Genomic DNA, 12,906 nt, shown 5'->3' with positions numbered 1-12,906 from the left:
GCAGTATGATCCAAAGCAAAATTCCTCGTACATGTCCTCTTACCTGGAAAATATAGCTGATTCTGATTCCCATCAGCCTCAGCTGTACTTTGTGTTTAGTGCCAAAATAGAATGCAAAAAAACTGATTGTGAATATGGTAAACATTGCCACTATGGAAAAAAACACTATGATTGTGAATATGGTAAACAATGCCTGCTAAACAGCAGCATGTTGGCATTGTCATTGTGATTATGTTAGCATGTGGACGTCAGCATTTAGTTAGCGTGTCATGTACAGCGCTGTTGGCGTGGCTGCATACTCTTGTTTTCTACCTGTTTGTCCCAACAAGCCCTCTCTACTCAGCCCCATCCTGGTAATCTTTAATTCCACTGTTCACTTTTAAGATTTAAAGTGTAGGCAGATGGGAGTAAGGCAAAAGGTTGCCGTGTTAATTTCTCTACTGCCTTTATTGCTACACTTGATGTATCCTCTGCCGCATGGGCTGTATTAGAATTCATTGTATTGGTCTGACTAGCAGTTTTTATGGGCATGTATTCAGCCTTAACGGTCACCTTGTGTGCCCAGTGGGTCTATTATCTGTTAGTATCATGTCATCATTGTAAGTTGTCTGGTGTGGATAGTTCAGGGTGCTTTGGTTGCTTCTGAATCACCCAGGTTGAGCTTTCAGGAACAGGGAATGGGGGCAGTGCAGGGATTGTCATTAGTTATTCCGCAGACTTGCTTGCTATCAAGCCATGTTTACTGTTGGAACCAGCATTTTCACTTAACCTTTCATTTAGTTTTAGGCATCTTGGTGGAGTAAGAATAGCGTATAGTGCTAGCATTAGTTTGCCTTTGTACTGGCAGTCATGCAGCGGAGTGGATCTGAATAGCCTAGGGGACTCTGTAGAATGGGTGCTTTAATCTGAAGCTGGCTTCATTATTAAAGCACACTCCTCTCCCAAAGTCCTCTGAGACTTGGCGGAATAATATTTGTTTTGGGAAGAATTATAAAAGGCGTAAATGGTCTGGAGTGTAGCGCAACGGGACCAGCCCTTCCTCTCATCTTCCTCTCCCCTCTACACTACTCTGTTTGATTTATGAGCATGCATCTTCTTTATTGAACTCTGAAAGGAGGATGGCAGGATGGCACTATTGCCCACTAACGTGGCAAATGAATCGCTGACCTGCCCACCCCCCCCTTCTTTCTTTCTCTTGCTCTCTCTCATATAGTGTCATGACAAGGCTGTTTTCTATGAGGGATGGGCAAAGCCAGCCCTAGGGACACACCAGTATTTTATACCCTCTTCTTTATCCTCTCCCTCCCCACGCTTGTTTGTTTATTTTGGCCATGATGGGGCTTCTCCGCTGGTAAAGTGCAAGACTTCTCCTTTGATTTGAGCGGCGTTTCATCTGCAAAGCAGACTGAGCTCTGGACATAATGGCTCCATTGGAGCATTAGAGGGAGATGGAGACAGTGTTTCATGTTTATCTTGCAATATCCCAGTTTGACAGAGCTCCGCGGTGTGTTTTTTTTTGGTGTGTGTTTACCCCCAACACTTAGACAAAACAAGTATTGGAATATGACACTAAGGAGACTAAATAATATTCAGTGTTTACATGTGCCAACGAGGGGGCTAAAATCTTGCATGGTTAAGTGTGTGAGATTACAGCCAACAGCGATGATCATGAGCAGGGAGGCCTTAGTATGCTTCAAACAAAAAGTGCTTGTCGGGTTGTCTGACAGCGTCTGGAACGCCCATCATGCCCACTTTACATAACTTTGTGTGATTGTGTTGGAATTGGAACTTTTCTTTAGTTGATTCTTTGCATTTTCACTTTCCATGTGTACAATCAAGTCCAAAACCTCAGATGACTTTTTGAGAAGAGTCCATTTGTACAATTAATCACGTCAAGGCAGGATGAATGACACATTTATCATTCTTATTGGTAGATGAGGATTTGTGATCTAATATATTCCAATCAAAGATGTGGCCCACTTTCAACCTGAACAGAGGTCTAATCAGCCAGAATAACTGAAAACGCTGCAAGGCACAAACCAAGCGTCTCAACTGGGGACCTTTGTTGCATGGCACTCTCATATCTCTCTTCTTGTTTCCTGTCTCTCTAATACAAGCATAACATACCTAATACTCCCCACTGTCATCTCCCTGAATTTAGTAGGGTAAGTTGAGGAACTTTGACTGCATTGTCTTCTTTTAGGATGCCAGTCAAGAAAGTACCTTACCGTAGTCTTAAAATGTGGGTAAAATAGAGCCATAGTAAAAAAACAAGATACATTTTTGTGGACAGACTTTTTTTTTAAATTTAGTCCTTGTTAAAAATACCCTGTGCAATGTGTGATGCATCTCACGTTCAATTCTAGTGTGGGTCCATAGTTAACATTCCTGCCCTTTTACCCCCCCAACCCACCGGCTCAGAGCCTCCCATTTTTGAGTCAGCCATTCCTCTGTGTGTGGAGGTAACAGGCCAGAACAGTCTGCATTGTACTAATGCTTTTGAAAGACTGGACACGGATACAGCCCCCGGCCTCTCCATTCAGCTCTCTGGGAGTTACACCGAGGTCACATGGAACCAAAACGGAGGGGAAGAATCAGAGAGAAAGGAAGGAGGAATGGGGATATCTGGAGGCAAATGGACAGAGGGAAGTAGGATTGATGGCACCATGTGAATGTAGAGATTTAGAAAGACCAGCAATGATGGAAAGAGACGGACGGTAAGAGAGGACACAGTTGCCAGGGAAAGAATTCTCCTCTATTTACAAGTGGCCAGACTGTCCGCTAGTGATTGATATGCAAAACAAGCCAGCAGCGAGCACTTTGACTCTGCTTACGCTTGCAGAACGCCAGAGCGCAGAATCAATGGCTCGATCCCCCATCAAAGCCCACTTCGCCTCAGAGACATAAGCGTACTCAATGCTGAGGCTTCTGACCCGGGCCTAGAGAGATGGCCAGTATTGGACACTAATTAGAGAGCGGGACAGGAAGAGCAGGGTAAGAAATATTGCAAGAAAGAATTGACTAACGTCACATTAAAATCAGAGGTGGACACAGCGAGAAGATCCAAAACGGCCAAGCCAACTATTCAGTTTTGTCGCAGATATTTTCTCTGGTTCAGCTAGGTTGTATAACCACACACTCTCTGGAGCCAACATGCCAGCGTCCAGGGGAGGCAGGCTGCGTAGGAAGGGCTGCTCGCTTGCCCGAAGGACCCAGCGGCAGGCCACAGCAGCGTGGAGGCTGCTCTACAGACTGCTCTTCATGGTGAGCAGGGGATTAGATTAAGAAGTGAATATTTAAAGATTAATAATATTAATGCTGTAATATTTGATGCACTTTTTGAAGGGGCCGCTTCGAAAGAGACAGTTAAAAGTCATTAGCGCGCAACTGTGTTTTATGTACCCCTGCACCTGAAAGCGAGTGGGTACATTGGCTACAAGGCTTTTTGGATCAATATTGATATAGATGTGGCTGCCATATATGTAAGCTCATCACTGACAGTTTTTTGGCCAGTTTGGAATTAAACTAACTGTATTTATAGAAATAAGAAATTGTCCTTGACGGGAAGGGTACAGCATTTTGTGATGAAACCCTTTGCTTTCACATCAAGGGGATCTAGCAAGTAAGTACATGTGTGTGTGTGTATGGCAGTTGACTGAAAATGAAAAATGCCGCTGGACGCCGTCAGAAGGAAACCAAGTTGACAGAGACAAAATGACTCAACAGCATCTCACTTCATTTTTTTTTAAACCTTTTTAAACGTTGACAAAGACCTCTTTTCTAAACTGACTTAAGGGCATACATGGTGAGACGAGGTAGAAACATGATCCAGAGCTGTCAGCTGTCAGAGAGACAACCTGAATACAAAATCGCAGCAGCGCCTTCGGATCCACTTCCCATTTGTGGCACTCCCAGGCTTTTCTTCTGCCTCCGCTGGCTCCCGTCCTCTGCTCTTAATTGGTTATTTGGGTTAGCTGTCAGGCTGTGTTGGTGGGATTGTTGTGAGGCTATCGCAATTCCTGAGTCATGACGGCGTGTAGCCCCCCTCCCTCCATTTTTTTTCTGTCTTTCTTTCTGCCCACCTTTTCCTGTCATGCTCCAACACAGGTATCTGCAATTTAGATGAAACGCTTACTTAGTTAGGTGTAAGTGAAGGTGTTTCCATGTGCACAGTGTTCCCGAGCGTCCAATTAAGCATATATACGCTCTCTTTTTCTCGTTGTGTGTGGTGTGTTGTGTGTGTGTTGTGTGTGTGTGTGTGGTGTGTTGTGGGTGTGTGTGGTGTGGTGCGTGTGCGTCCTGGCGTGTGCGTGGTTGCGTGTGCGTGCGCGTCCGTCCGTATCCAGCCCTCTTAAGATCACCCCACAGATGTTTAACTGGATTCAGGTCTGGGCTCTGGCTGGGCCATTCCAAAACTGTAATCTTTCGGTAAAGCCATGCTATTGTGGATTTAGGTGTGTGCTTTGGGTCGTTGTCATGCTAATAGGTGAACTTCATCTTTCTAATGGAAGCTAGAAGGTTTTGTGCCAAAATTGCTGGGTATTTGGAACTGTCCATAATTCCCTCCACCCTGACTAAGGCCCCGGTTTCAGCTGAAGAAAAACAGCCCCAAAGCATGATGCTGCCACTACCATGCTTCACTGTGGGTATGGTGTTATTTGGGTGATGTGCAGTGTTGTTTTTGCGCCAAACATATCTTTTAGAATCATGGCCAAAAAGTTCAACCTTGGTTCAATCAGACCATAACACATTTTCCCACATGCTTTTCGGATACTTGATGTTTGTTTTTACAAACTTAAGCCGAGCTTGCCACCCTACCCCACAGCCCATTTGTATGAAGAATACGGGAGATTGTTGTCACGTGTAGCACACAGCCAGTACTTGCCAGAAATTCCTGCAGCTCCTTTAAGGTTGCTGTAGGCCTCTTGGAAGCCTCCCTGAGCAGTTTTCTTTTCGTCTTTTCATCAATTTTGGAGGGTAGTCCAGTTCTTGGTAATGTCTCTGTTGTGCCATATTTTCTCCAGTTGATGATGACTGTCTTCACTGGGTTCCATGGTATATTTTGTGCTTTGGAAATTCTTTTGTACCCTTCCCCTTCCATCTTTCAACAATCAGATCCCTCTGATGGTTTGGAAGCTCTCGGCGGACCGTGGCTTTTGCTCTGAGACTCATTTAAGAAAATGTCAGGAAAATCCTACTGGAACAGCTGAACTTTATTTGTGATTAATCAGAGTCACTTTAAATGATGGCAGGTGTGTAATGACTTCTATTTAACATGAGTTTGAATGTGATTAGGTAATTCTGAACACAGCCACATCCCCAGTTATAAGAGGGTGTGCACACTTATGAAACCAGGTTATTGTAAGGTTTTTGTTTTTCAACCTCAAAGATTTCAGTTTGTTTTCAGTTGAATTGTTCGTATTATAGGTCACATTAAAAGTGGAAATAGTTCTGACATGATTTTTCTTAAAAACCTGGCATTTTCACAGGGGTGTGTAGACTTTTTATATCCACTGTATATAATAAAAGATCGATACTTGGTGCCTGTATATCAATACAGTATTGCCACTGAAAATATCACAATACTATGCTTTATCGATCCCTCGATGGATGAGGATCATTGTCAACTGAGTCAGTTTATCGTGTGTGTGTGTGTGTGTGTGTGTGTGTGTGTGTGTGTGTGTGTGTGTTGTGCTAGATGTGGTGTGTGTGGTGTGTGTGTGTGTGTGTGTGGGTTGTGTGTGTTGTGTGTGTGTGTGTGTGTGTGTGTGTGTGTGTGTGTGTGTGTGTGTGTGTGTGTGTGTGTGTGTGTGTGTGTGTGTGTGTGTGTGTGTGTGTGTGTGTTGTGTGTGTGTGTGTGTGTGTGTGTGTGTGTGTGTGTGTGTGTGTGTGTGTGTGTGTGTGTGTGTGTGTGTGTGTGTGTGTGTGTGTGTGTGTGTGGTGGTGTGTGTGTGTGTGTGTGGTGTGTGCGTGTGTGTCGCGTGTGTGTGTGCGTGCGCGTGCTACATCCTTATCCCTCCAGCAGCGCAGAGGGAGACATCAAGTCCCCCATAATTATCATCCCACATTCAAAGAGCTCCGGAGTGGAGCACTGCTGTGGGTAGTGGATCACTTGAAGAGGTTTAGCCTTTCGTTTCAGTCTGTCCTTTCACACAGTCATATTGCAGCATTGGAGGGCCGTCTCTGGAGTGACCATGCCATAAAGAGCTAGCTGATGAGTCGCAGGCTTATTAATGAAAGTCTTGATTGTCTGTGGGCTCCCTGGGAGTGGAGGGGGGGGGGGGGGGGGCTATGGGTGGTAGATCATACCCATTTCAGAGATGAATGACTCATAGAATCTTTCACACATTGCTTGGGAATTGCATACAAGTATGTATTGATGCCTACGGTGTCAGAATGAGGTGTATCGATTATTATGTGTTGCTGTTAAGTCTTTAATGGTGAGTTACACTTGAATGCTTGCTCATGCGATACCCCCCCCCACCTTACACACAGATGAAGGCAGAGAGTGCTAAGCAGCTGTTTTGCCTGCTGTGCTGTGTTGATGTGGAGCTGATTGGAATTGGATATGATATTACTGACACTAGTGACATGGCCACAAACTATGATTCTACATGTTATTCACTGGGAGGGCTGGTCATTATGAGGCTATTTTGTTTAGCAAAGCTTGGTGCACTTGATGAAGTAGTGCTTGAGTAGGTTGCCAGGTAAACAATTAGGATTCTGATTGTGTAAACATTTACCACACTGCTTGAAAAGCATATGCCATACACTGACAACCACAATGTAAAATACAGTGGATAGAAGGGAGAGGTTTTCCCCTCACTGCTTCTGTTTTACCTCCACGGGACTAAAACAAAGGCTGATAATGGCTCATTTTCTGGCACAATTGCTCAGACTACATATTCTTACCCGCCACAGGCAAGACTTCGCAGTGTGGTGCCAACGGCTGATGTTAATTTCCAGACCCCAGGCAATACAGTCCAATATAATGCGATGCATATTAACTGTTTCTGTAATGGTATGATGCTCAATTGTTCACGGGGTTCCACCTATCAGACGTACAAAGCTGGCTGGAGTAAACTACTTTTTGTGAATGAGCAGAGGTATTTTCAGGAGAATTGCATGTACGGCTGTATACCAGCTGAGAAGTCAAGACAGCCAAAATCACCATAAACCTGGGTGATTTATTAAGACATTTGTTTTATTTTGTTAAGTATTAAGCGGTGCTGTAGCCTTCCTGTATGTGATTACCTACCTGGCTTGAAACAATCACCGGCAACAAAACAACGTCCTCACCCCAGCTGTTGTACCATGCGTGTGCAGGGACAAAAGAAATTTCCTGATTCATAGATAGAGGCTTCTAACCTCCCTTCCCCCGCTACCTCTAATATGTGACCTCTTGGGATGTCAATTTTTTTTTAATTGTTACAATGCAAAGCTGCATAACTGTCATGGATTTAAAAGAATATTGTAATGTGATATAATGCTATCTGCCGGGATATCCAGTCAGTCTTTTAGATGCACTGTAAAGTCTTTGATGCAAAGCCAATTAGCATAGAGTGCATAACTAAATCTCCATAACACTCTTAGTATACCCAAGAGAATCACTGGCCATGTACAGTATAGATGCATCATTATGTTAAACAGCTATGTAGCTGAAATCATTAATAGTGACTTGTTAAATAAGGGAGGTAAAATACTTGTTTTATTTCATTTTAATATATCTTGGAGAACATGTTTCTGTGCAGATGCATGCCTGTGGGTGCATGCATGTAATTCAGTTTCTTATAACAAGGGTGATGCTTATTTTGTCCAGCTGGCTGTTCTAATCGCTGAGCTGCCTAACCTAAATACACACCTCTCCCCCCCCCCCCCCCCCCCCCCCCCCTCCTCCTCCTCAGAGCGTGGACACAGTGTGCACTCTCTACCAGTCCTTCCAGGAAGGGATGAGCTCATGCCCTGGGGGTTTGATGGACAACACCAAAGAACCTCCAGTGAGGCAGGGTGGGGAGTTACGCTCGGGTCCCACGCGAGAGGCCCCCCTGCTCAGACCTTGCCCAAAGCATATGAGTGCCACTGAGAGGCTATGCAAGGTCATCCAGGAGCTGGTGGACACAGAGAAGTCCTATGTCAAGGTGAGATCGCAAAGCTTTGATTGGTATCATATTAGAATTTCTTATAAGAAGCTAACATGAATGTTTATTCAAACTATTTTAAATCTGTTTCACTGTGTTTTTACTTAGTTAAAACAATGTTGTTTTTTATAGCAAGATTGACTACACTACTACTTTTTTTTACTGGACACACTATCATTTCAAATAGGCATTACCACTCGAAAAATGTGAATTCCTTAAGGGAGGAAGAATTAAACATTTTGGGAAATGGCGCTTTATCTGTTGAGAATGGTATGAATCTTATCATCTAACTCAATCAGTTCTGTATGATGAATATGTAGCAGGAGCTAACAGTCGGATAAATTAGCTTAGCATAAAAACTGAAACAGCTAGTCTGGCTCTGTCGTAAGATAACAAAATCTGCCTATCAGCACCTAAAGCTTACAAATCAACTATTTTAATTAATCTATATAGTTAAATTTGTTAAAACTGACGTGTAAATACAACGGGAAGTTGTGGTTTTATGGGGGGGGGGTTAGTTGTGATGTTATATTTCTTTGACAGGAGCAGTTGGGACTACAGGAAGTTAGCTCCCAGTCAAGAAATAATCTTGCACATAACCCCCTGTAAAACATCAAATTCTTGTTTTTAGACTTTGTTTTTTATACAAATGGAAAGAAGAGAGTATAACAAGCCAATTAGTATGTGGTGTTATTACCTTTGGACAGAAAAGGCTGCTGGTTCCAGGGTGATACCAATATTCTTATCCAAGTCTCAGCAAGAAAGTGAATGTTTATTTCCCAAAATGCTGAACTTTTCCTTTAATATAAGATATTATGCTTTGGAGTGACATGGGACATAAAAATCAAGAGAAGAAATGAAACTGAAACTGTTTCCTGTGTCACATCTCCTCCATCCCTCCTCCTCCTTTCTCGCCTTATTTATCTTCTTCCCGGCCAATCATGTTGCTGCCATCATGTTTTCCAGTTTGACCTTTTCCTTCCTGACACGCATTAAAAAGCCACATTCAGGATCTTCTTGTCTCTGCAACACTTGTCATGGCTGCCATTTTTTCCCTTTCCTCTTTCATTTCGTCATTTTTCATTAAATCCCTTTTCTCGTGCACCCCTCCTCTTCAACTGGCCGTTGATTTGTAATTGAGTGAGAAGATTGTGTTCCCAGAGTGCCTTGATGCAGGCCTGCTCGCCCGTATCCATGCACCAGCAGCGACTGTTTGGGGAAGGGGATGAGGAGGAGGAGGCTCATAAATCAACCTAATGAGAATATCTCCACTGAAACCAAGACAAGCTACAGCCACATTAAAGTAGTGGGGGTGGAGGGAGAAGATGGAGGAAAAAGGCTAAGGGACTGTGGGAAGAAGACAGTTGGAAATTATAAAAGGAAAAATTATCTAATAATAATCTAGTAATCTAATGATGAAATTGATTTGACTTGACGGTTTGATTCATTGTCTTTGACCTTCCTCTCTATTTTTTTGTGCACAGGACTTGGCCTGTTTGTTCGAGATCTACCTGAAACCCCTGCAAAATGAAACCTTCCTCACATTGGACGAGGTAGGGTGGGTGGGTTTGGGTGTGGTATGGTAAGCCTTATGAGAGCTTTAACATCTGGAGGTGTGTCCTAGGAGATGTTGAGGCTAAATAGGATGTGGAATTCATTGAGTTACCCAGAGGTGATGTTGATGAACTCTGTTAGGACATAGCTCCCTCAGCCATTGTGACTGACTGGAGGACAAATTAGCATTCCCCTACACTGACCTTCTAATGTCACACTGGGACACACCAATAATAAAGACTAGTTTAAAGGTAAATGCCACTGAGCACTGGGGTAAATTAAAAGGCCATATTGGGACAGTGGGACGTGTCCAGGCACAAAGTGGACAACAGCCTGTTGGTTTTTTAATGAAGGGATGTGATGACCCTGGGTACTGTATGTGTCAGAGAGAGTGTGCTAGACATTAAAAGTTTGTTTGTTAGTGTGCATGTGGTGCATTTTCTAGCAGGGCTAAGCTCGTCCCCATTGTCAGAGGGAAGGTTTTATAACACTTCAGGGTGTCTGTCTGTCTGACTGACTGTTAAGAATTACAAGCTATCTTAGCCCTTTTTTTTCTTTTCTACCCTTATATTCATTCCTTCTCCCTTTCCCCCCTCCTTTTTCTATTTTGTTCCCTCATTCATCCTTTTCCATTACCTTCCCACAATTCCATACTACCTCTTCTGTCTTCACCTCTTTCTATTCATTATCTCACCAACCCTCTGACCCTGTCTCCTCCTCAGATGGACAGTCTGTTTGGCAGCCTGCCAGAGATGTTGGACTTCCAGAGGGTCTTTCTACAGACCCTGGAGGAGAGGATTGCCTCCTCACCTGACTTCAGCACTCTCGAAACCCCCTCACAGTTCAAGGTCTCACTCACACACACGCACTCACTCTTATTGATTAAATGTCCAAAGTGTGGGGATTCCATGCTTATTAATAGACAGACATTTTTCTCAAACCAGGGGATTTTAGCCACTTTTCTGAAGAAAGGTATGATCTTTGAGATCTTGATGTTTATAAATAATTAAGGTGGTGTGACAGAAGCATCGCAGGCTGATTTGTAGGCTTGACATGACAATTTGTGGGGTCTATTGATCGAGGTGGCAGTTCACTGGTTGGATTGTGAGCTGCTGAAAGCTAGTGTACTCGAGAGGTTAGGTGAGAAGGGAGAGGACAGGGGGCATTTGGATAGTCTCCCAAGAGAGGGAGGACAGAGTGCTTCGGTCATGACTTCACATGTTCGCACTCTTTCATCCCCCCTCTCTGTACTCATTTGGCTTTGTGAAGCATCGCTCTTTCGCCATCTGTGTGTAACACTCAGTCCCTGCCGTTGTTTTTCTCTCACACTGTCTTGGTTAACAGAAGCTGCTGTTTTCTCTTGGGGGTTCGTTCCTCTACTACGCTGACCACTTCAAGCTCTACAGCGGCTTCTGTGCCAACCACATCAAGGTCCAGAAGGTCCTGGAGAGAGGTACAACACACAGCTGAACACATGAAGAATACATGATGGCCTAATTACACATAAGCGTCCAGCATAAAGTAAAATAGAAAATTGACATAAATACATCTGCAGAAACATACTCATTCAAAGTGTCCCACACCTCCACTGAATTCAGCTTCTTTGCACCTACGTTGCATCAGAGACGCCTCACGGCACTCACTATTGGAAGGTTTGGCCTTCTCTCTTAGGAAACATATCAATTAGGTATAACAGTAAATATGTCAGAGGGAGGAAATGGATGAAAGTGAGGCCAGTGATGCCTTGCCAGTTCCATCAAGACCTGTTCCATCTCTATTATCATGCAAAGACCAGGACACAAAATATTAGTGTTGGGGGAAACAAAATCCACCTTTCATTTTGTGATCAACAGTTTCTAAATATGCAAATCTATTACCTGTTTTACAAGCAGATAAAGTACAAACAAATAGTGGCACATGTATTCATTGTTACACAGACTTTGAATAACCTTGTCCACAAACCGCAGACCGTTACAACCTAAGAGCCCCAATAATTCCTTGCGTTGCCTTCAGCATGTGACAGAGTAGAAATTTTAAAGTTGATTTATGCCTTCTACGACGTCTGCCTTTCTGCCACTATTTGGGAACGCTGCCCAGTACAGAGATAAATGTAAGAAGATTGGCTTCTTTGCTGACATGGGGGGATGGGGTGGGCAAGTTGTGCTGCTTAAATCTGCCCCATTACTAGAATTACGTGGGATATTCCTCGAAGTAAGAAGCGGGATGGATATTTAATAGGATTAGAAAAAGTAAAACAATCTGAAAAGTCCCTGAGCGGTCAGAATTACCTAGAGGAGAATAACATTTGGTAAATATGGTTATCAAAGAAACACTGGTGCATGAAAGTTTTCTGCAGTGTGAAAATGTTTATACATGTATTTTTCCACCATCGGGCTATAAGATCCTTTGCTGAAATGCTTCTTTGATGCAAAAAAACAAAATCTGTCATCCAAATGTAAACCGAAGTGCTACGCTCTACCCAGTCAAAGATTCAACGCCTCTATATCTATTTTTTATTTTTTTATTTAAGATTTATATGGTCATAGATTACTGATGTTCCTTTTCAAACAGCATCTGAGATCTGGGTATAGTGATTATTTTACTTAAGTCTGGGTAGTGCAAGCTTGGCCCAAAATGGCTCCAAGTGCTTGTGTGAAGGGAAAACCTCATACATCCAACTCTTTAACCAAAGCATTCAATGGCGAGTGTGCTGTATTATGGTTGGTACACACTAACTATATTAGAACAACATGTAGCACAATAATTGCACAGTACAGATCAGAATAGCCAAGTATAACAAGGCAAATAGTTGCACATTGCACACAGAGTGTATATAGTTGGCTCAGCGTGGTCAAAACTCCAAGTGAACCGAAGAGATCTGTGGGAGTTTGTCAACCCTTAAAGTAATTATATGCCCATCTCCCCTCCCTCTCCCCCCTCCCCCTCCCCCTCCCTTTCCAATCACGCCAAGGGCCCTGGGTTGCCTAGTTTCTGTTTATTTGTCGACTTGTTAATTGTCTGCCAATTACTCTAGGAGGTGTCAATGCAGCTGCCTTTCTTTGGCTGGGAGTGCTATAATTAATACTTTAATGGCCCCCCTCAGTAAGCGTCGTGGAAGCATACTGCTCAGGGAGAATGTCATCACCTTTACAGAAGGCTCATTCTGTATCATACCAGCCATTTCACACGATGCTTTTGGCTTCTTCGTGAACTA

At 43.4% G+C, this 12,906-nt stretch overlaps 2 protein-coding genes across 7 annotated transcripts in view; one reads left to right on the top strand and one right to left on the bottom strand.

The window, feature by feature from the left end:
- The window catches only part of tiam2a (TIAM Rac1 associated GEF 2a), a 73,524-nt gene that overhangs the window by 53,986 nt on the left and 6,632 nt on the right, over positions 1 to 12,906 (top strand). For all 6 annotated transcript variants that reach the window (XM_032501061.1, XM_032501060.1, XM_032501056.1 and 3 more), the window contains 4 exons: positions 7,905 to 8,138; positions 9,623 to 9,691; positions 10,415 to 10,540; positions 11,037 to 11,145. In XM_032501061.1, the coding sequence (XP_032356952.1) occupies positions 7,905 to 8,138; positions 9,623 to 9,691; positions 10,415 to 10,540; positions 11,037 to 11,145 (538 nt within the window). The remainder of the gene's footprint in view (positions 1 to 7,904; positions 8,139 to 9,622; positions 9,692 to 10,414; positions 10,541 to 11,036; positions 11,146 to 12,906) is intronic.
- tfb1m (transcription factor B1, mitochondrial) overlaps positions 7,165 to 12,906 on the bottom strand; it is a 41,533-nt gene continuing 35,791 nt past the window's right edge. Inside the window, exon 11 of the transcript XR_004327042.1 lies at positions 7,165 to 7,178. The gene's annotated coding sequence lies outside the window, so the exon portion shown is untranslated. The remainder of the gene's footprint in view (positions 7,179 to 12,906) is intronic.

The sequence above is a fragment of the Etheostoma spectabile genome, chromosome 20, assembly GCF_008692095.1.
Source record: "Etheostoma spectabile isolate EspeVRDwgs_2016 chromosome 20, UIUC_Espe_1.0, whole genome shotgun sequence".
Classification (NCBI taxonomy): Eukaryota; Metazoa; Chordata; class Actinopteri; order Perciformes; family Percidae; genus Etheostoma; species Etheostoma spectabile.
The sequence above is the reverse complement of the archived record's forward strand: the minus strand, read 5'-3'. Positions and strand labels throughout refer to the sequence as shown.